Below are 19,430 nucleotides of genomic sequence, written 5' to 3' on the forward strand. Positions count from 1 at the left end.
AGCGCGCATGCGCAACCGCCGCTGGGAGACTGGGGTGTGTTTGGTGAGCTGGGGGTGTGCTGCGGGGAGCGAGGGGGGAAACGGTGCTACTGTGTTGTGCTATTGACCGCACGCTCTGTCATTAACCACAGCAGGGATAGCTCCGCCCAAGCGGAGCCTCGAAAAATTCCACGACACTCGTGCTTGTTCCTCTCCACGGAAATCTTTAGTAAAAGGCGAAAGATTTATACGGTCTGAAGAGAAACCGGAGTATAACCCGCCCCCTTTCCTGTCCCGTTCCACGACACTCGTGCTCGTTCCGTTCTTCACCAGCAAAAGGGAAAAGGCTCCGCCGGAGGGAAGCCTCCAGATGTACCACGACACTCAATAGTTTACACGACACTCGTGCCTGTTGTATCTCCCCAGCAGTGCGAGAGCTCTGCAGGGCGGAAACCTCGATCCCACGGCACTCGTGCTCGTTCTGTAGCTCGGTCTAAGGGGAGATTCCAGACGTTCTATGGCACTCGTGCTTTGTCTGTCCTTATCCATGGTAGTGATAGCTCTGCTGAAGGGAAGCCTGCAATAATTCCACGACACTCAATAGACCCCACGACATTCGTGCTTGTTTTGCTTTTCACCTGCAGTGGTGAAAAGGCTCCACTGAAACAATGGTGAGAGGTTCTATGAAAGGGAAGCCTGCAATAATTCCACGACACTCAATAGAACCCATGGCACTCGTGCTTGTTGTATCTCCCCAGCAGAGCAAGAGCTCTGCAGGGCGGAAACCTTGATCCTATGGCACTCGTGCTTGTTCTGATCTTAACCACAGTAGGCACAGCTCTGCTGAAGGGAAACCTGCAATAATTCCACGACACTCAATAGACCCCATGACACTCGTGCTTGTTCTGCTTTTCACCTGCAGTGCTGAAAAGGCTCCACTGAAACAACTGGTGAGAGGTTCCATGGAAGGGAAGCCTCCAAACATTCCACGACACTCAGATCTCCCATGACACTCGTGCTTGTATCTCCCCAGCAGTGCGAGAGCTCTGCAGGGCGGAAACCTCAATTCCACAGCACTCGTGCTCGTTCTATAGCTCAGTCTAAGGGGAGATTCCAGATGTTCTATGGCACTCGTGCTTGTTCTAATCTTAACCACGGTAGGGAAAGATCTGCTGAAGAGAAGCCACCAATAATTCCACGACACTCAGTAGACCCCACGACACTCGTGCTTGTTTTGCTTTTCACCTGCAGTGGCGAAAAGGCTCCACTGAAACAACTGGTGAGAGGTTCCATGGAAGGGAAGCTTGCAATAATTCCACGACACTCAATAGAACCCACGACACTCGTGCTTGTTGTATCTCCCCAGCAGTGCGAGAGCTCTGCAGGGCGGAAACCTTGATCCCATGGCACTTGTGCTCATTCTGATCTTAACCACAATAGGCACAGCTCTGCTGAAGGGAAGCCACCAATAATTCCACGACACTCAGTAGACCCCACGACATTCGTGCTTGTTCTGCTTTTCACCTGCAGTGGTGAAAAGGCTCCACTGAAACAATGGTGAGAGGTTCTATGAAAGGGAAGCCTGCAATAATTCCACGACACTCAATAGACCCCACGACACTCGTGCTTGTTTTGCTTTTCACCTGCAGTGGTGAAAAGGCTCCAGTGAAACAACTGGTGAGAGGTTCCATGGAAGGGAAGCCTGCAAACATTCCACGACATTCAGATCTCCCATGACACTCGTGCTTGTATCACCATAGCAGTGTGAGAGCTCTGCTGGACGGAAACCTCAATTCCACAGCACTCGTGCTCGTTCTATAGCTCAGTCTAAGGGGAGATTCCAGATGTTCTATGGCACTCGTGCTTGTTCTAATCTTAACCACGGTAGGGAAAGCTCTGCTGAAGAGAAGCCACCAATAATTCCACGACACTCAAAAGTTTCCACAACTCTCGTGCTTGTTCTGCTTTTCACCTGCAATGGTGAAAAGGCTCCACTGAAGCAATGGTGAGAGGTTCCATGGAAGGGAAGCCTCCAAACATTCCACGACACTCAATAGAACCCACGACACTCGTGCTTGTTGTATCTCCCCAGCAGTGCGAGAGCTCTGCAGGGCGGAATCCTTGATCCCAGGACACTTGTGCTCGTTCTGATCTTAACCACGGTAGGCACAGCTCTGCTGAAGGGAAGCCACCAATAATTCCACGACACTCAATAGACCCCACGACATTCGTGCTTGTTCTGGTTTTTACCTGCAGTGGTGAAAAGGCTCCACCGAAGCAATGGTGAGAGGTTCCAGAAGGGAAGCCTGCAAACATTCCACGACACTCAAAAACTCCCATGACACTCGTGCTTGTTGTATCTCCCCAGCAGTGCGAGAGCTCTGCAGGGCGGAATCCTTGATCCCATGGCACTTGTGCTCATTCTGATCTTAACCACGGTAGGCACAGCTCTGCTGAAGGGAAGCCTGCAATAATTCCACGACACTCAATAGAACCCATGACACTCGTGCTTGTTGTATCTCCCCAGGAGAGCGAGAGCTCTGCAGGGCGGAAACCTTGATCCTATGGCACTCGTGCTTGTTCTGATCTTAACCACAGTAGGCACAGCACTGCTGAAGGGAAGCCTGCAGTAATTCCACGACACTCAGTAGACCCCATGACACTCGTGCTTGTTCTGCTTTTCACCTGCAGTGGTGAAAAGGCTCTACTGGAGCAATGGCGAGAGGTTCTATGAAAGGGAAGCCTGCAATAATTCCATGACACTCGTGCTTGTTCTGCTTTAAACCCGCTTTGGGAGCAGCTCCGTGGTAGGGGAGATGCAGTAACACCACGGCACTCATTGCTTGTAGCCAGCAGTCCGGCCGCTCGCTCTACGGGGAGATTCCCATAGACGCACAATCCTGGTGCTCGCTCTATCATTAACCACAGCAGGGATAGCTCCGCCCAAGCGGAGCCTCAAAAAATTCCACGACACTCGTGCTTGTTCCTCTCCACGGAAATCTTTAGTAAAAGGCGAAAGATTTATACGATCTGAAGAGAAACCGGAGTATAACCCGCCCCCTTTCCCGTCCCGTGCCCACCGCCCGCCCGCCGCCCCGAGCACACGGCGTCCCGCCCCGCTCCGTCCCGTCCCCGCTGCCCGGTTCCGCCCCGCCCCGCCCGCACCCAGCGGCTGCTCACGCGCGGGCCGGAGGAGCCCCACGGGGAGACACGGGGCCGCGAAGTGCACGCGGGTTATGCTAATGAGATGCGTGCTAATGAGCTGTATGGTAATGAGGACGCGCCGCGACACACGAGCCCCGGCGACCACGTGGGGGCGGTGCCGCGCGGCGCCGAACGGAACGGAACGGAACCGAACGGCCGGGTCGGAGTCGGGCTGAAACTGACGTGGAGCCCGCAGGAATTGCACGGCACTCAATAGACCCCACGACTCTCGTGCTCGTTCTGTTCTTCACCAGCCACGGGGAAAAGGCTCCGCCGGAGGGAAGCCTCCAAATGTCCCGCAACACTCAGATCTCCCACGGTGCTCGTGCCTCTTGTATCTCAACAGCAGTGCGAGAGCTCTGCAGGACCGGAGCCTCAATCCCACGGCACTCGTGCTCGTTCTATAGCTCGGTCTAAGGGGAGATTCCAGACGTTCTATGGCACTCGTGCTTGTTCTGATCTTAACCACAGTAGGCACAGCTCTGCTGAAGGGAAGCCTGCAATAATTCCACGACACTCAATAGACCCCACGACATTCGTGCTTGTTCTGCTTTTCACCTGCAGTGGCGAAAAGGCTCCACTGAAACAATGGCGAGAGGTTCGATGGAAGGGAAGCCTGCAATAATTCCACGACACTCAATAGAACCCACGACACTCGTGCTTGTTGTATCTCCCCAGCAGTGCGAGAGCTCTGCAGGGCGGAATCCTTGATCCCATGGCACTCGTGCTCGTTCTGATCTTAACCACGGTAGGCACAGCTCTGCTGAAGAGAAGCCACCAATAATTCCACGACACTCAATAGACCCCACGACATTCGTGCTTGTTCTGCTTTTCACCTGCAGTGGTGAAAAGGCTCCACTGAAGCAATGGTGAGAGGTTCCAGAAGGGAAGCCTCCAAACATTCCACGACACTCAGATCTCCCATGACACTTGTGCTTGTTGTATCTCCCCAGCAGAGCGAGAGATCTGCAGGGCGGAAACCTTGATCCTATGGCACTCGTGCTTGTTCTGATCTTAACCACAGTAGGCACAGCACTGCTGAAGGGAAGCTACCAATAATTCCACGACACTCAATAGACCCCACGACATTCGTGCTTGTTCTGCTTTTCACCTGCAATGGTGAAAAGGCTCCAACGAAGCAATGGCGAGAGGTTCCAGAAGGGAAGCTCCCAAACATTCCACGACACTCAATAGAACCCACGACACTCGGGTTTGTGTATCTCCCCAGCAGTGCGAGAGCTCTGCTGGACGGAAACCTTGATCCCATGGCACTCGTGCTCGTTCTGATCTTAACCACGGTAGGCACAGCTCTGCTGAAGGGAAGCCTGCAATAATTCCACGACACTCAGTAGACCCCACGACACTCGTGCTTGTTCTGCTTTTCACCTGCAGTGGTGAAAAGGCTCCACTGAAGCAATGGTGAGAGGTTCCATGGAAGGGAAGCCTGCAAACATTCCACGACACTCAAAAACTCCCATGACACTCGTGCTTGTATCTCCCCAGCAGTGCAAGAGCTCTGCAGGGTGGAAACCTTGATCCCATGGCACTTGTGCTCATTCTGTAGCTCGGTCTAAGAGGAGTTTCCAGATGTTCTATGGCACTCGTGCTCGTTCTGATCTTAACCACGGTAGGGAAAGCTCTGCTGAAGGGAAGCCTCCAATTCCACGACACTCGATAGTTTACACGACTCTCGTGCTTGTTTTGCTTTTCACCTGCAGTGTTGAAAAGGCTCCACTGAAGCAAATGGCGAGAGGTTCTATGAAAGGGAAGCCTGCAATAATTCCACGACACTCACAAACTCCCACGACACTCGTGCTTGTTCTGCTTTGAACCCGCTTTGGGAGCAGCTCCGTAGATGGGGACACCCAGTAACACCACGGCACTCACTGCTTTTAACCAGCAGTACCGTCGCTCGCTCTATGGGATGTTCCCGTAGACCCACGGCCCTAGTGCTCGTTCTGTCATTAACCACAGCAGGGATAGCTCCGCCGGAGCGGAGCCTCAAAAAATTCCACGACACTCGTGCTTGTTCCTCTCCACGGAAATCTTTAGTAAAAGGCGAAAGATTTATACGATCTGAAGAGAAACCGGAGTATAACCTGCTTTTATCGCGGTCCTCTCCCCCCTGCCCACTCGCCTCCCTCAGCGCACGGCGATTCTTGCTCTCCGCGCTATTCCCGCTCTGTCCGCTCCTCCCGGTCCCGCACTACTCCTCCCCTCTCTCAGTTCCTCACAGCACCGAGCGGCCCCCGGAATTGGCGGAGGAACACGGTGCCGTTGGGTTCGTTCCGCCGCGGTGCACGCTGGGTATGCAAATGACGGCGCCGAATGCTAACGAGGGCCGCGGACAGTCCCGCCGCTTCCTGTTTCCGGTCGCTGTGCCGTCTCTTAGCAACGGCACCCCGCGTGCTGGCGCCGCGGTGATGTCACGGCTCGCGAGACTTCGCGGCTGCAAACCGCCCCGTGATCCTTTGCGCCGCCTCTTTGCGCCGGTGCTCCGCCATGGGTGAGTGGGGTTGGTGCTGGGCCTGCTCGCTATCCGCCGCCATCCGCTTGCCGTGCTGCCGCTGCCCGTCTCTGTTCTACCCCACGTGGCGGCGGGGGGTGCCGCCATCCCGTGCTGCTTACCTTTGGAAGGGCTGCGGCCGCAATGAGGAGCGGGCGGCAGAAGGCTGACCAGGATCAACATGGCGACCGGGGGGGGGCGGGAGGCGGCCGCGCCGGGCCTCAGCGTGGGGCTCCTCTATAAGGATGTGTTGGCGGGGTGCATTGGGCCTATCTCCAACCTTCAGGAGGTGGGCTGGGTGTGCAGGGTGCTGGGGTTGGGGCTGAGTACCTGTAGCTTGGCTGGGAGGAGGGTGTGTGGAGGTGCCCCGGTTCCTATAGGGACCTGCAGCTCGGTGGTATGGAGGTTTTGTTCCTAGCATGCTCTGCCAGATTCAGTCGGTGTTTTAAAGCCTGTGTTGTTGCAGACTGAACTGCTTGATAGGAGATGCTTCTTACCAGGTCTTGTGAGGTAAGTTGTGGGGCTGCAACCCAAAGAGAACTAGGGAGCCGTGCACACGTGCTGGATTGAAGCAGCCTGTTCTGTGTGTAGAGATCGCAGTGCTCTGAGTCTCAATGATGAAGCTTCTCTGACTGCTGCATAAAGCTGAGTGTGCTGTGCGGATGCAAACCTTGGAGAGCTGAGGACTCAGAGCTGCTCCCTGCTGCATGCAGGTGGGGTCTGTGGCACGCTCTGACCACAGCGCTCCCTCCATTCAGGTATCTCCAGGGACAACTGGCACAAGCGTCGCAAGACCGGGGGCAAGAGGAAGCCCTACCACAAGAAGAGGAAGTATGAGCTGGGGCGGCCTCCTGCCAACACTAAGGTGGGTGATTGGAGGGCAATCAGTGGTTTCTCAGACGTGATTTGTTGGTTTTAGCATTAAGAGGCAATGGGAGTGATGAAATCTTCACCTTAGGTAGATACAACAGGCCGTTTTGGTCGCTTTATCTGCCGATGCTGGGGTTTGTCATAGTTACACTGACCACGCTGCCTTCCAGCTTAGGACTCGACTGGGCCCCTCATGTGCTGTGCTGCTTACTGACACCAGCAGTGCTGGTTATTTTTCTGCCTGTAGATCGGTCCACGCCGAATTCACACAGTGAGGGTTCGTGGTGGTAATAAGAAATACCGTGCCCTTCGATTGGATGTTGGCAACTTCTCCTGGGGCTCTGAATGTAAGTACATCATCGGTGTGATGCGACTGAGAATGCATTTTTACAGATGCAACAGCCTCCAGCTCTGCTAACGCAGTAGAGGGGTGATAAAGGAAGCATAGGTTGATAGGCTGGATTTGAACGCATTGTGTTTTGCAGAATTGGCTTTGAAGCAGCCCATGTGGTGATGATAACTTTGACCTTATGTGGGCTTGGGAGACTTGGATGTCTGCCTGGTTCACAGTGATTGGAGTGTCATAGTTACACTGAGGGGCATGCTTATATTGCCTGCTTATTTTACTTATGAGGTACGTGAGTGAAGAGAGGGAAACCTGTTTTTTGCCTGTCCTTTGTGTGCCAGCTACTAAATGCAATAGCTGAATGCTGAACGCTTCAGTTGGGCCATGAGGAGTGAAAGCCCCAGCTTCCTCTGTCAGTTGATCCAAAATCATCCTGTCAAAATGGCTCCCATTCCGTGCTGCATTCACCTCATTTGGTCATGGCAGGGAGCACATACAGGACTGAGCCCTCTGTGCTGCTGGTTGGCATTTGCTAAGATACCTTCCACTCCAGAAATCTGCTGTTCAGTTATTATTATTAGTTGTCTTAGAGATGAGTTCCTTCCGCACCACAGGTTTCAGTTTCTCATCTGGGACGGATCTTCTTCCACATACAGACTTTCATTTTAGCATCAAATTTGGGTTGGTGGAATGAAAAAGATAAATGTCAGCTAAATTAAAGTCATTGCCAGGGGGCTGGAGGACATTGAGGGAGTGATGTGAGCTGGCTTTAGGGTGTGCCTGAGATGCTGTGGGGTGGATTCTCTGCTGTCTGATTCCTATAGGTTTGAATTCATGCTCTTCTTTTGAAAGGCTGCACTCGCAAGACCAGAATCATCGATGTTGTCTACAATGCTTCCAACAACGAGCTGGTGCGGACAAAGACCCTGGTGAAGAACTGCATTGTCCTGGTTGACAGCACGCCGTACCGGCAGTGGTATGAATCCCACTATGCCTTGCCCCTTGGGCGCAAGAAGGGTGCCAAGCTGGTACGTATGCCTGGGGTTGCTCAGTTTTCTTGGCTAGCTGTCATGAGTCAGCAGTACCTGCCAGCATTGATTGGGTTCCTGGCAGTGATAGCTCTGGTCACGTGGGCTGCCTTCCCATCAATTCCCAGCATAAGTCAGGTTCTGTTAACGGTGCATTCAGGACCACAGAGTTCTCTGAGATGTTGCGCTTGGTTGTGCACAAGGGGCTGCCTGTAGATCTGTCTTCTCATGATGATACTTCTGTCCAGTTCTGCTACTGAAGGGAGAGCGATGACACTTGTGGTGCTGAGGAAGACTTTGCAGCCAGGTCCTTGTGCTTGAGGAACTGCCGTCCTTTGATGTAAAAGCTCATGGATTGCTAACTACACTTGTACTTGCTTTTAAGTGTTTTCAGGTGTCTTTATATTCATTGCCTCACATTTTGACATCCAAACTTCAGATTGCTGAAAGTTATTTGGACTCTTGTGTGTAGTATTCAGCTTAAGGTGGTCTTGTAGTAAAAATAAAGCCCTCGTTAGCGCACCCACTGTGTGGTTCAGAGCATGGAGAGAGCTTGGAACTGGTCTGCCAGGAACTGCACCACACCCAAGTGCTCTCATGTCTGGAGAAGGAGAGCATTCACTTTCTTGGGGGGGATAAATAATTGAGGCAACCTTTGCAGTTTCATCTGTCTGGGGTGTTTCCTGAGGGCACTGTCCTTTGTTGTGACTCCAGTCAGTAATGTGCCATTTCTTGACATCCAAAGTGACAAGCAGCACTTGATTGTGTGAAGTGTTTGTGCCTCGAGATGTGACTTGGGACACGATGGTACTTAAAGAAAATCCTTCTATTTTCAGTGAAGATTTGTTCTGGCAAGAAATAACCATGTAGTTAATCTTGTCTCCAGTTTATGCTGACCTTGTCTTTACTTATGGGCTTGTTTTTAGACACCTGAGGAAGAAGAAATCTTGAACAAGAAGCGTTCAAAGAAGATCCAGAAGAAATATGACGAGCGAAAGAAGAATGCCAAGATAGCCAATATTCTTGAGGAGCAGTTCCAGCAAGGAAAGCTACTGGGTGAGTCCCCGGGAGCATTAAGTGTGGGTGGGGATGAGGGAGTCAGTCAACAGAGCTAGAACAGATACTGTTCTTGCTCCTGGGATCGCGTCAAGCTTTGTCTACGAGGTGTGATAAAGCTGACTGCAGGGTGAAAGCAGTGGGAGAGTTCTCCTGTCTGTCTGCAGGTGTGTCTTCTGGGTGTTAAGAGGAGCTGCTCCTGTACTTCCTCTGCTGGCAGCGGTGTGAAGTGTTTCTGTGGCTGAAGCACTGTAGTGGCAGCTAGCAGACCATGTTAGCCTTGAGGGAAATGATGGGGCTCCAGGCGTGCAGAATGAGTGAGGACATATGGGTGTGCTGTGTTTCAGGAAAAGCTCAGCACGTACATTAACAGTTAGAGCAGTTGCAAGCTGTGCTGTGCATAGCTCAGTGTTTTGAAGTCTTCTGGTGATGAGACCTTTGTCCAGTTCTGCTACTGAATTTGAGGGATGACTGTTTGGAGATCTGAAGAGGACTTCATTGTGGGTGTAGTCCAGCAGAGCAGGTTCAAGAGCAAGGTATCTCCGGGGAGATACTTAAGCCAGCATAAGCTGGTATGTTACTGCCTCTTGCTCACTCTTGCATTTGCAGACTGCAAGCAATGTTTCCTTCAATTCGTGTGTATACTATAGAGAATTCTTTAACTGACCGAGTTCTCCTTGCAGCATGCATTGCCTCCAGACCTGGACAGTGTGGCCGAGCTGATGGCTACGTGTTGGAAGGCAAGGAGTTAGAGTTCTACCTGAGGAAGATCAAGGCCAGGAAAGGCAAATGAAAATCAACTATATCAACTATTCTTCTGAAAGAGCCAATAAATGCATGAGTGTCCTATAATAAATGGGTCGTGTGCTTCTTTGTGTGCGGAGGGGGGCTCGGGTAGCTCCTTATGGAACATGAAAGCAAGAAGGCTCTCCTGGCATCACAGAGTGCTTTTCTATCTTGAGGTGAACTCTAACCCTGCTTGCTGTTGATTAAAACACCCCACTGGGTTCTGCAGCAGTGACTTAGTGAACCAAGTGGATGTGGAAGGGCTGTCAGCTGGTATCTCCTGCCTGTTTGCCATCCTCTGGTTGGTGCTTGCTGCCTTCTTTGCCATGACCTGCTGCTTTCTGCCTGCCTGCATGCTCACCTTCAAGGTCCGGAATCATGTTCTAAATCAGCTCTTGGCTGAATGCCTGCACTGGTCATTGACTAGCTGGTCTTTCCCTGACCTCCTGGTCTTCTTGCAGTGCAAAAGAAATCCCTTCTAGCAGAAGGGCCAGGCTCTCTTTGTGTCCTGCCCCTTTCGAAAGCTGGGTACAAGCTCCAGTTTCTTACATCGTCACAGCAGGGTTAGGAAGCTGTGATTTTTTCCCCGTGTTTGGGGGCACCTGGTTACATTTGACAAGTGACTTTACAAAGTCCCTGTACCATCCAGGCTTCCAGCCCCCAAGTGCTCTGGGTAAGCTGAATGTTCACACACCTGGTGCCTGCTGAGTGCATGCTCTGCATACCTGACCCACTTGTACGTTCTTATAAAAGCCTCATTTGTTGAAGGGAATGCTGTGATGGGATGGAAACTGGCTGCAGCCCAAACCTTGCACTTAACTCTCAGCTGGAGGAGTCTGTGATCAGCTTGCCCCCAGCAGAGCTGTAGTGAATAAAGTGTGCAACCCTGTTGTGGCACCTCTCCATTGGGCAGCCCTTAGATTCCTTCACTGGGTAAGGTGCTGAGCTCCAGCACTTCGGTGTGGACCCCATCAATAATGCTGCCTTACAGGCTTGCCCGTGGTGCTCTGCCCTGGCAGCAGACAGCAGGCGGTGCTGGCGGGCACAGCTGACCTGAGCTGCAGGGATTCGTCCTGCTTTGCTGGCAGGGGCTGGGGGTGGATCGAGACACCAATCATCAGCCAGTGGTGCCGCTGCCACGGAGCGCAGGGCTGAGCTCACTGCGAGGGTGAAACGGGCACTCGGGAGTCTCGGTGCAGGGCCTGGCTGGGCGTGACGTTTGCACAAGCACATTCTTTCTCCATAGTGATCCCATGTAAACTTTCCCTGCTTTCTAGCAACGCGTTTTGCAGAGAGGTGCGGCGGCTGCGATAAAGGCCGTTCGGGAGGGATGCGTCACGGCAGCTTCCTCCGTGCTTGCCTCACACTACTCGCCCTCTGCAGAGAGCAAACAGGACTCAGGGAGGTCCTGGGGGACTTTGGACAGAGGGAGAAACTGAGATGAGTGTTAGGGCAGGGGCAGGGGCTGTAAACCTCACCACGATGGGCAGGATTATGACTGATCCATCAATGGTCAGCACTGCTATCACTGCTGTTAAGGGTGACAGCCCGTGGGAACAGAGCCGGCACCTATTGCTGTGCTGCAGGGACATGGGAACGGGGCAGGATGGCAGCTAGGCAGGGTGTGTGGCACTGCCAGTCCCCGTGTGACATGGGCAGAAGGCCTTGTGCAGCTGGGAATATGAAGCATTGCTCCTGAGCCAGATAGGTGCTGGGTTATACTGCTTCAACTTGAATAGGGTCATGAGTGCCAATGCCTTTGTCAGGCCTGGATTAATTCTGGGCAAGGTCTTTAGAAAGGTGCTTTTTAGCAGCCCTGCTGGTAGACTCATATGGACCTGTCTGGATGGGGGAATTCATCTGCAGATGCTGAAAATACCTTTTGCTTTTGTCATGGTTTTGTAATTTTTGCTCTTGGTATCCCACATCATAACATCATGTGGAGCACAGAGAAGAACTACACGTCCCAGAGGACCTCATGGTCAGAGAGGGAAACACGTCACAGAATTGATGCTCACTCTCTCTCACAGCCTGGCAGCTGGTCTGGGTGTGTTTCCATCTCTCTACCCCTTTCCCTTTTTCCCTTCCCTGCCTACTGCCCCCCTGTCACGAACATAGATTGATCTAGATAACTCCAGGACAGTTTAGTAGCATGCAGCTGTGTCACCTGTTCTGAAGCCCCGCAGACATTGCAGTGTCAGCCCATGGGATGGAATTCACCCACTTTTAGGATGTTATTAATCCTGCCCCTCACTGCCGGGGGTGACAACAAAGATCCTCAAAGCCGAGGCTGGCAAGAACTTTATTAACATTGAGGCTACCTCCCACCATGGTGATGAACACATTTGCTCTGTCCTGGCTCAGTGCCTGGGCTGTCCCCTTGGCAGCAGGCAATGTGCCTGGCAGGCTGCGAGTGGTAGCATCACCCCGACCCACCAGCACTTCACCACCACCCTGGGGACAAACCCTGCTTTAGGACTGGCGAGGCCCCGCTTCTGGCCAAGGGTGCAGGGGAACAGGGCTCACCCACCTCCTCATGGCTCCCCAGCCCCCGGCTGCTCAGCTTCGACGCTCTCTCTGGATGGTGCCTCCACCTGGATCAGTGGCAGCTTCTCCTTCTGCTTATCGGAGGCCTTTGGGGAGCAGGGGCTTCCCCTCTGGCTCTCCTCATCCTCCGTCTCCTCCTCCTCGATGCGGCTGACGGCCTCGGGGTCCTCGCAGTGTGCAGTGCTGTCCCCCCGCGCACGCCGCAGGTGGGGGGTTGCTCGGCCACCTCGGCCAAAGTTCTTGATGCTGATGGCAGGGGATGCGGCGGCGAGGAAGCGGCTGAGCAGCGGGGTCTGCGTGCGGGCCATGTTCGGCGAGGCCTCCACTGTCTGGCTCTGCTCCATGTCCTCGGTCATGCTGAGGGCCGTGGAGGGGTGATTAGGATGGCTGTGTGTCCCCGAGATCCCCACTGAGCCTGCCAGATCGGTGGTAGGGACTCCCTCCGTGTTCCAATAGGGGTGTTCCATGCACTCACCGCATGTCAAAGGTGGAGCCCAGGAAAGAAGGCTTCAGGGTCTCGGCAGCAGTGGCCATGGTGTAGGGGGGCTGAGCCGTGGACTCGTTCCAGTACTTGTCCTTGGTGGCTGGTGGCAGGTTCTGGTACATGTCATCCACTGACAGCAGGGACACCTAGGTATGGCAGGGACAGGGGACAACTCCCATTGGCACCTTGCTGGGTGTCCCCATGCCCACCCAACCTGATGATGGCCCAGGGCAGGACTCACCTGCAGGTTTCTGTCTATCAACTTATTGGTCTCAAAGTCATCATCGTCTTCCCCAAAAGGGTTAATGATCTGCTCAGCAACCTGAGGAGGGAGGGGACAGGTGACACAGGGACAAGGACAGGGACACCTTCCCACAGGGCTCTCCATCCTTCAGTCCACATAGAATCATAGAACATAATTGTAGAGTAATTCAGGTTGCAAAAGACAACTGAGATCATCCGGTCCAACCGCTGACCTGTCACCACCATGTCCACCAAACCACGAGACATGAAGCAGACCAGTGTCCCATGTCCCATCTACCCAGTGCCCTGCTGTGACATGTCCCCAAGGGCTGCAGGCAATGTTTGTGCCATGCCCTGGCCCAGGAACCCCTGAAGGCACATCTCAGCCATGTGGCTGCATCTCACCTTCAGCCAGCCGGCATAGAAGAAGAACTGCAGGAGGGTGGAGAGGGGGATGTACATATCCAGGTCCCCCTCCTGCCCTGGCTCCAGTGGCTCCAGGAACTGCCGCCCAATGAGACAGAAGGCAAAGAAGGAGTACACAGCAATGGTAACCACCTGCACAGGGAACATGGGGACAGGAGGTGACAGCGAAGGGGGACAATCCCAGCAGTGCTACCTGCTCCAACACATCGCTGCCAGACTGGGGTCACCCACCTGCGTGTACACCAGCGGGATGCTGATCCAGTCGTAGTGGAACAGCATGCTGCACTTGGCCCGGAACAGGTTCAGCTCCTGGCAGGGAAGCACAGGTGGGTTTTTCCCTATCCCTCATAGTTCTCAGCCCCTTGTACAGCTGACACCAACTCACATCCATCAGCAGACGTAGAGCAATGTCATCACGGATGCGGCCATCGCGCCGTGCCTGGGCTGCCAGGTTGGTGAACCAGACACAGGGGATCCAGTACTTGTTGAAGTCTGAGTACAGGCTCTCAAACTGCTTGCGTTCGTCCTGCGTCATGAAGCCTGCAGCAAGGCAGAGGATCAGCACCAGGGATCCCGTGATGAGGGGAAAGGGGCCTTTGGAGGATGTGGTTTTGGGGATGGTCCCAATGGGAATCTGGTTCTGTATGGAACCTACAGCCATGGGGGACGTGAGTGAGCAGAGAAGACATAGGTGCCTTTGGGGATGAATGCCTATGTAAGGAAATAAGCTCTCCACGCCATGGTTGGGTGCCGCCTCCAAGGGGTTGGAGATGCATATTAGCAGGGCATCCCTACTGCAAACTCCCCCAGAGTGACACCTCCAAGGTCCCCACCTCTCCCACCCCATCATCCTGGGCCCTGTCACCCCTCACCAGCTTCCACCACGTGGTCCATGGTGGGGAAGCGCTTGAGCACCCTGGTGCTGACGGAGCGCAGGATGAGGACAGCGGACAGGTTGGCGTAGCGCACCAGGGTGCGCCGCAGGATCCGACCCCGCTCGTCCTTGCCATGGACGTTGCTGGAGATGACGCACATGAGCTGGTCAGGCATGGGGATGCTGGTGTACTGTGCCCACCACCGATTCACAATCAGGGTGACATAAAAGCCTGCGGAGAGACATTCCATTGGGAGATCGGAGTGGTTGGGTCCGGGTGAGGATGAAGCAGTTCTGAGGGACCCGTTGAATTTCTGGGTTTAGTGTTCCCAGGGATGGGTGTGGGGACATCCCTGACTCCTTCAGGTTGGATATCAGGAAACATTTAATCTTCAAAAGAGTGGTCGGGCACTGGCACAGACTGACCAGAGAGGTGGTGGTGTCACCATCCCTGGAGGTGTTCAAGAACCATGGGGACATGGCAGTGAGGGACGTGGTCAGTGGGCATGGTGGGGTGAACTGGGGATGGTGGACGATCATCCCATTGGTATCCCCAAGGACAAGAGTGGCTCCAGGAGCTGAGTGTCACTCCCAGGACTCCTCCAGCCCCAAACCAGGATGGACAGCAGGGGCAGCCCCACACCAGGGAAGCAGGAGAGGGGCCCATACCTAGGACAAAGGACATGGGGATGAGGTCCGTGGAGCGGTTGCAGTACTGAGCCACCTTGGTGTAGAGACGCTTCTGCTCCTCAGTCAGCAGCCTCCTGCAAGCAGGCATGGAGCAGGGTCAGGGGTGAGCAATGGGGCTACCCCAGGACCCCACGAAGAGCCATTGCCTGTGTCCTCTTCTCCTTATAGGGTCCCACCCCAACCCTCCTGGGGGCATAGGGAGCAACACAACCCACTCACCGGTAGACGATGCTGAGCAGCGCATACAGCACCACGAAGATGATGAACTCCTTGTAGAGCAGCTTGTAGATGCTGCCCTTCCAGCGGAAAAGCAGCTTGGAGAAGCCCCCGAAACGGGAGTTGGCGACTTTCAGTGTGTAGGAGACTGTCATGGCAGCACAGCCCCGCTCCCTGGGGCAGGAGCACCCTTATCTCACTGCCTGGGGAGGAGCAGGGTCCCTGCTGCTGGCCTGGACATGCACTCACCCCCACACCAAGCACTGGTGCCCATCAGCCAGATGGCTCTGCAACCTCTGCCCATCCCTACTCATGTCTGTGACTGCCCCTAAATACCCCGGTGTGGACCCGTCAGCCCTGTGGTGATGGATTAGAGCTGTCACAGGCAAGAAACAGGGAACTGAGCCTCAGCCACACCTCGCTGTCAGCAGGAGCTGTCGGTGCTGGGAAGCACGGTGCTGGGAAACACAGTGCTGGGAAGCTCAGTGCCCAGTGGGGTGCTTTGGGAAGTTTCCCTTAAGAGGGGAAAGGATGACTACAGGCAGGGAGCTGGAAGGGCAAATCTCAGAGGGACAAAAATCACTGGGAGCCATTTGCAGGGAGCAACAAGGCATGTGGTGAGACCACCCCATCCTCATTCTCATCCCCTATCTATCTGCACTGGTACCAGTGCTCCCAGCCCAGCACCGCCGGAGTCGGCGGCTCCGTCCCATTGTGGGCTGTGCCGGACAGGAAGCGCCGCTTCCTTTGCAGGCCATAACGCCGCGTCCCGCCCTGCCCGGCTCCCTTCCTGCCCGGCACAGCGCCCAGCCCAGCCTGTGTCGGCTCCGACCATGGAGCTGAGGGCTTCCAGTGCAAGAAATACCCCTCATACATCCCCCTGCTGCCCCCTGACCTCGTGATGCTGTGGCACAGGTATAGTACACGAGGCTGCAGCAGGGCTGGGACACCCGTGGGTGGAGATAGTGGAGATGATTTACAGCCCCCCAACCCCTCCTGACCTGAACACTGTGCCCACAGCTTCCACCAGTGGGCCATAAATCACAGGCTTGGTCTCACAGGTCAGCACCCGCTCCCCTGAATCAAGAGACAGAGTGCAGCCACACTGCCAGCAGTACAATGATTTATTCTGCGTTGTCTGCTCCAGTGCAGGGAAGGCTGCACCCCATGAGCACTTTGCTAACATGGCCCCAGTCGAGCCCACCTGTGCCCGGTGCTCACACATGCATGTGTGCACACATGCAGTGCAATGGGCACAGCAGGGTGTGCAGGGCTGTTCCAGGTTGCCCATGGGGGACCCTGCAGGCAGGTCTCATTTCTTGTCCCCGAGCCCCATTATCTGCAGGCTGGGAAGCAGCAGAGCTGTGCTGGATGCAGCTGGAAACAGAGAGGACAGAGGTCCTGCTCAGACAGCCCCACCTCCTCTCCCTGGGTGCCTGGTGTCCCTGTACACCCTGTGCTCTGCCCAGTGCAAGCATGGGGTACATGTAGGGGAGCGCAGTGGAAGGGCTGGCAATTTGGGAGTGCAGCCCTGCAAGCAGCCAGTGCAAGAAATGGCAGATTGGTCTGTGCATCCCCCATCCACAGCCACCAGTATGTCCCAGCCGGATCCCAAATCCCAGCCCAGCCACCCATCAGTGCAGCTCGATGTTCTCATACTCCAGGTTGTCCGAGTCCTCCAGCTCAATGCCGGGCACCAGGTTGTAATAGTTGGTCGATTGGTTCATGTAGATCTTCTCCTGGTCAGCAGAGTCCTTCAGCACGTCAGTGACACTCACTGTGTCCCCCTCTGTCTCAGGGCTGTCCCGCCGCCCATCGTGGGTTGGCACATGGGATCCCACCTGGATCTCCACCTCCTCGTAGAGGTCCCTGCTGCTCTCCTCGGGGGGCTGCAGCAGCACCAGGCTGCCCTGCAGCACCTTCCCCTCACTCTTGGAGGGGGCAGTGGTTGGCTCATAGGGGACGTAGCGATGTGGCTCAGGGCACATGGGCACATTGCCCCTCTCCGCTGGGGCTGTGTGGCTGCTCCCAAGGCTGTAGTTGGTTTTCCTCTTCCTCCTGCAAAAGCAGCAGGTGATGGCTGCGAGGATGAGGAGGGGAGGCAGGCAGATGAAGAGGGCGGTGAGGCTGTGGTGCTGCTGGCAGAGCTCGTCCCGTGGGATGCTCTGCAGCTCTGCACCACGGTGCCACTCTGGTGTATGGCAGGTGAGCGGGGCGGGCAGGTTGGGGATGCCCTGCAGGACACCCAGCAGAGCACAGCTGCACTCCCAGCTGTTGTTGGAGAGCTGCAGATGCAGCAGGGATGGATGCAGGAGGCTGGGAGGGAGGGAGGTCAGTGCGTTGAACCCCAGGTGGAGCTCCTGGAGCTGGGTGGAGGATTTCAGGAAGGATGCGGGCAGCTCCTGGAGCTGGTTCCCATCCAGATAGAGGACCTTCAAATGAGGGGCATCTTCCAGAAAACCTGTGGGGAGGCTTTCCAACAGGTTGTGACTTAAGTGCAAGACCTCCAAAGCCGGGGGGACTCCCTGGGCGTTGCTGATGGTTGTGATGCCGCAGTGTGAGAGGTAGAGCTGGCGCAGCCCCCGCACTGCCACCAGTGCTCCCCAGTCCAGGTGGGTGACATTGGATCCAGTGAAGTTGAGGCAGCAGCTCTCGGTAAGCGGAGCTGTGCGGAACGCCTGGAAGTCCACGGAGTGGGTGCAGTTGCAGCTCTCCGGTGCGGGCTGTAGGGCGAGGCTGGCAGCGAGCAGGAGGCCGCCCCATAATAGGGGCACGGTGCCTGCGGGAGGGCACAGGAGATGGGCACCCCACTGCGGGACCGGCACAGGGAGCGACCCCTCCGCCCGTCCCCACATTCTGTCCGCGCACCCCCCGTCCCTGCCCCGTCGCGCTGCTCCCTCCCGATCCTCGGTCCCCCCGCCCCGCAGCCGCCGCCCTCACCTGCCGCCGCCCGCCCCATGCTCCGGGGGCCGCTCCGCGATCCCCGACGCCGCAACACCGCCGCCCGGCTCCGCCTCGCCGCGGGGGTGGCCCCGCCGGAACCCGACCGCCCCCGGGCCCGGCCCAGCAGTGCTCGGCCTTCGGTCCTTCTGCTGCGTCCCGTCTCCGGGCTCCTACACGCTGCGAGCCGACCGGTAGCGCCGTGCCACCCCCCGCCCCTTACATCCTATCCATTCTCCCGCCCGCCCCGAAAATCCCATACTGAAACACCCCTCCCCACCCATCCCCCCTGCAGAGACCTTTCCAGCCTCCCTCCATCCCCACAGGCCGTGTGCCCCACCAGCCCCTTCCGTACCCTCAGTCCTTTCGAGACTCTGGCCTCAGCCCAATCCCTTTCTCCCAGGGAGGGGGACAGGAGCCATCCTGTCCAGTGCCCATCTATGTGTGGGGTGCAGCCCCCAGTCCTGCCACTGGTAGATATGTTCATGGGATGGGGACCAAAGGGACACCCTTCTGGCACAGGGCTCCTTATGATTTCCATCCAAACCTCACAGCTTCCAGGATGGGAAGGAAGTTGCCAGGCTCGGACACAGCAGCACAACCCACAGGAAAAGCAGTGCTGGAGAGGGGGATTCTGTAGCCCAAAATGTGTGTGTGTGCTCAGAGCCCAGAGGAGCTGGGGAAAATGAAACATGAGGCACTACAGCACTGCAGCCTGGGGGGAGGGGGGTTCCGCTCCTCTGCCTGGTTTGGGCCACATGTTGCACACCCCAAATCCAAGTGCTTCCTTAATTCAGAGGGATCTGGGTCCTTTTACTTCTCCTTGCAGGAAGGATTTGCAGCTTCCCCTCTGCACACCCCCAGCAGCTCGCCCTGCTTCCTTCCCCTGCTCCATCACCTCCTCTTCCTCCCCAGCAGCTGCAGCCCCATGGTCTGTATGGTGAGAGGGACAAGGAAGGGGGAAAATCCTACCCCTGAGAAGGTCACTCACCCTGGGCAGCTCCCCCTTTCCAGGGTCCTTCCTATGTCCTGGTGCACCATGCATCAGCCACACACACCAGCTCCTGCTGCCACTGAGCATCATCAGAAGGGTCCTGGGGGGAGGGGGGAACCTCTCAAAGGGGTTCTGTTCTCCCTGTTTCTCCAACCAAACAGCTGCAGGCAGCAGAGAGATGGCCTCAGAGCTGCCCTTCTCCAGGCTGCTGCTGTTACACCATGCTCTCCTCCTACCCACA

The 19,430-nt window shown here is 55.6% G+C and overlaps 3 protein-coding genes and 8 non-coding genes across 11 annotated transcripts; 6 read left to right on the forward strand and 5 right to left on the reverse strand.

The window, feature by feature from the left end:
• Positions 1 to 138: 138 nt before the first annotated feature.
• LOC140255922 (U5 spliceosomal RNA) lies at positions 139 to 253 on the reverse strand. The gene has a single exon (XR_011904612.1). It is a non-coding gene; the product is annotated as a U5 spliceosomal RNA (small nuclear RNA).
• A 2,661-nt stretch (positions 254 to 2,914) lies between these two features.
• On the reverse strand, positions 2,915 to 3,029 carry LOC140255920 (U5 spliceosomal RNA). The gene has a single exon (XR_011904610.1). It is a non-coding gene; the product is annotated as a U5 spliceosomal RNA (small nuclear RNA).
• Positions 3,030 to 5,164: 2,135 nt separating this feature from the next.
• Positions 5,165 to 5,279, reverse strand: LOC140255921 (U5 spliceosomal RNA). The gene has a single exon (XR_011904611.1). It is a non-coding gene; the product is annotated as a U5 spliceosomal RNA (small nuclear RNA).
• A 276-nt stretch (positions 5,280 to 5,555) lies between these two features.
• On the forward strand, positions 5,556 to 9,845 carry RPS8 (ribosomal protein S8). Its single transcript, XM_072343062.1, has 6 exons — positions 5,556 to 5,689; positions 6,448 to 6,554; positions 6,807 to 6,906; positions 7,758 to 7,933; positions 8,860 to 8,989; positions 9,673 to 9,845. The coding sequence occupies exons 1-6, from the start codon at positions 5,686 to 5,688 to the stop codon at positions 9,780 to 9,782; spliced, it is 627 nt and encodes a 208-aa protein (XP_072199163.1). The 5' UTR covers positions 5,556 to 5,685; the 3' UTR covers positions 9,783 to 9,845.
• On the forward strand, positions 6,295 to 6,379 carry LOC140255905 (small nucleolar RNA SNORD55/SNORD39). Its single transcript, XR_011904595.1, has one exon. It is a non-coding gene; the product is annotated as a small nucleolar RNA SNORD55/SNORD39 (small nucleolar RNA).
• On the forward strand, positions 6,620 to 6,719 carry LOC140255908 (small nucleolar RNA SNORD46). The gene has a single exon (XR_011904598.1). It is a non-coding gene; the product is annotated as a small nucleolar RNA SNORD46 (small nucleolar RNA).
• Positions 8,158 to 8,226, forward strand: LOC140255906 (small nucleolar RNA SNORD38). The gene has a single exon (XR_011904596.1). It is a non-coding gene; the product is annotated as a small nucleolar RNA SNORD38 (small nucleolar RNA).
• Positions 9,410 to 9,481, forward strand: LOC140255907 (small nucleolar RNA SNORD38). The gene has a single exon (XR_011904597.1). It is a non-coding gene; the product is annotated as a small nucleolar RNA SNORD38 (small nucleolar RNA).
• Positions 9,846 to 10,182: 337 nt separating the features above from the next.
• LOC140255917 (small nucleolar RNA SNORA35) lies at positions 10,183 to 10,311 on the forward strand. Its single transcript, XR_011904607.1, has one exon. It is a non-coding gene; the product is annotated as a small nucleolar RNA SNORA35 (small nucleolar RNA).
• Positions 10,312 to 12,309: 1,998 nt separating this feature from the next.
• BEST4 (bestrophin 4) lies at positions 12,310 to 15,410 on the reverse strand. Its single transcript, XM_072343460.1, has 9 exons — positions 15,259 to 15,410; positions 15,019 to 15,113; positions 14,348 to 14,581; positions 13,861 to 14,015; positions 13,707 to 13,784; positions 13,455 to 13,607; positions 13,048 to 13,128; positions 12,798 to 12,952; positions 12,310 to 12,679 (listed from the first exon to the last, which is right to left on the reverse strand). Exons 1-9 carry the CDS (start codon positions 15,408 to 15,410, stop codon positions 12,310 to 12,312), a joined length of 1,473 nt encoding a protein of 490 aa, XP_072199561.1.
• Positions 15,411 to 16,362: 952 nt separating this feature from the next.
• Positions 16,363 to 18,270, reverse strand: LOC140255737 (uncharacterized). The gene is made up of 2 exons (XM_072343557.1): positions 18,196 to 18,270; positions 16,363 to 18,034 (listed from the first exon to the last, which is right to left on the reverse strand). The coding sequence occupies exons 1-2, from the start codon at positions 18,212 to 18,214 to the stop codon at positions 16,890 to 16,892; spliced, it is 1,164 nt and encodes a 387-aa protein (XP_072199658.1). The 5' UTR covers positions 18,215 to 18,270; the 3' UTR covers positions 16,363 to 16,889.
• Positions 18,271 to 19,430: the final 1,160 nt, after the last annotated feature.

The sequence above is a fragment of the Excalfactoria chinensis genome, chromosome 8 (assembly GCF_039878825.1).
Source record: "Excalfactoria chinensis isolate bCotChi1 chromosome 8, bCotChi1.hap2, whole genome shotgun sequence".
Classification (NCBI taxonomy): Eukaryota; Metazoa; Chordata; class Aves; order Galliformes; family Phasianidae; genus Excalfactoria; species Excalfactoria chinensis.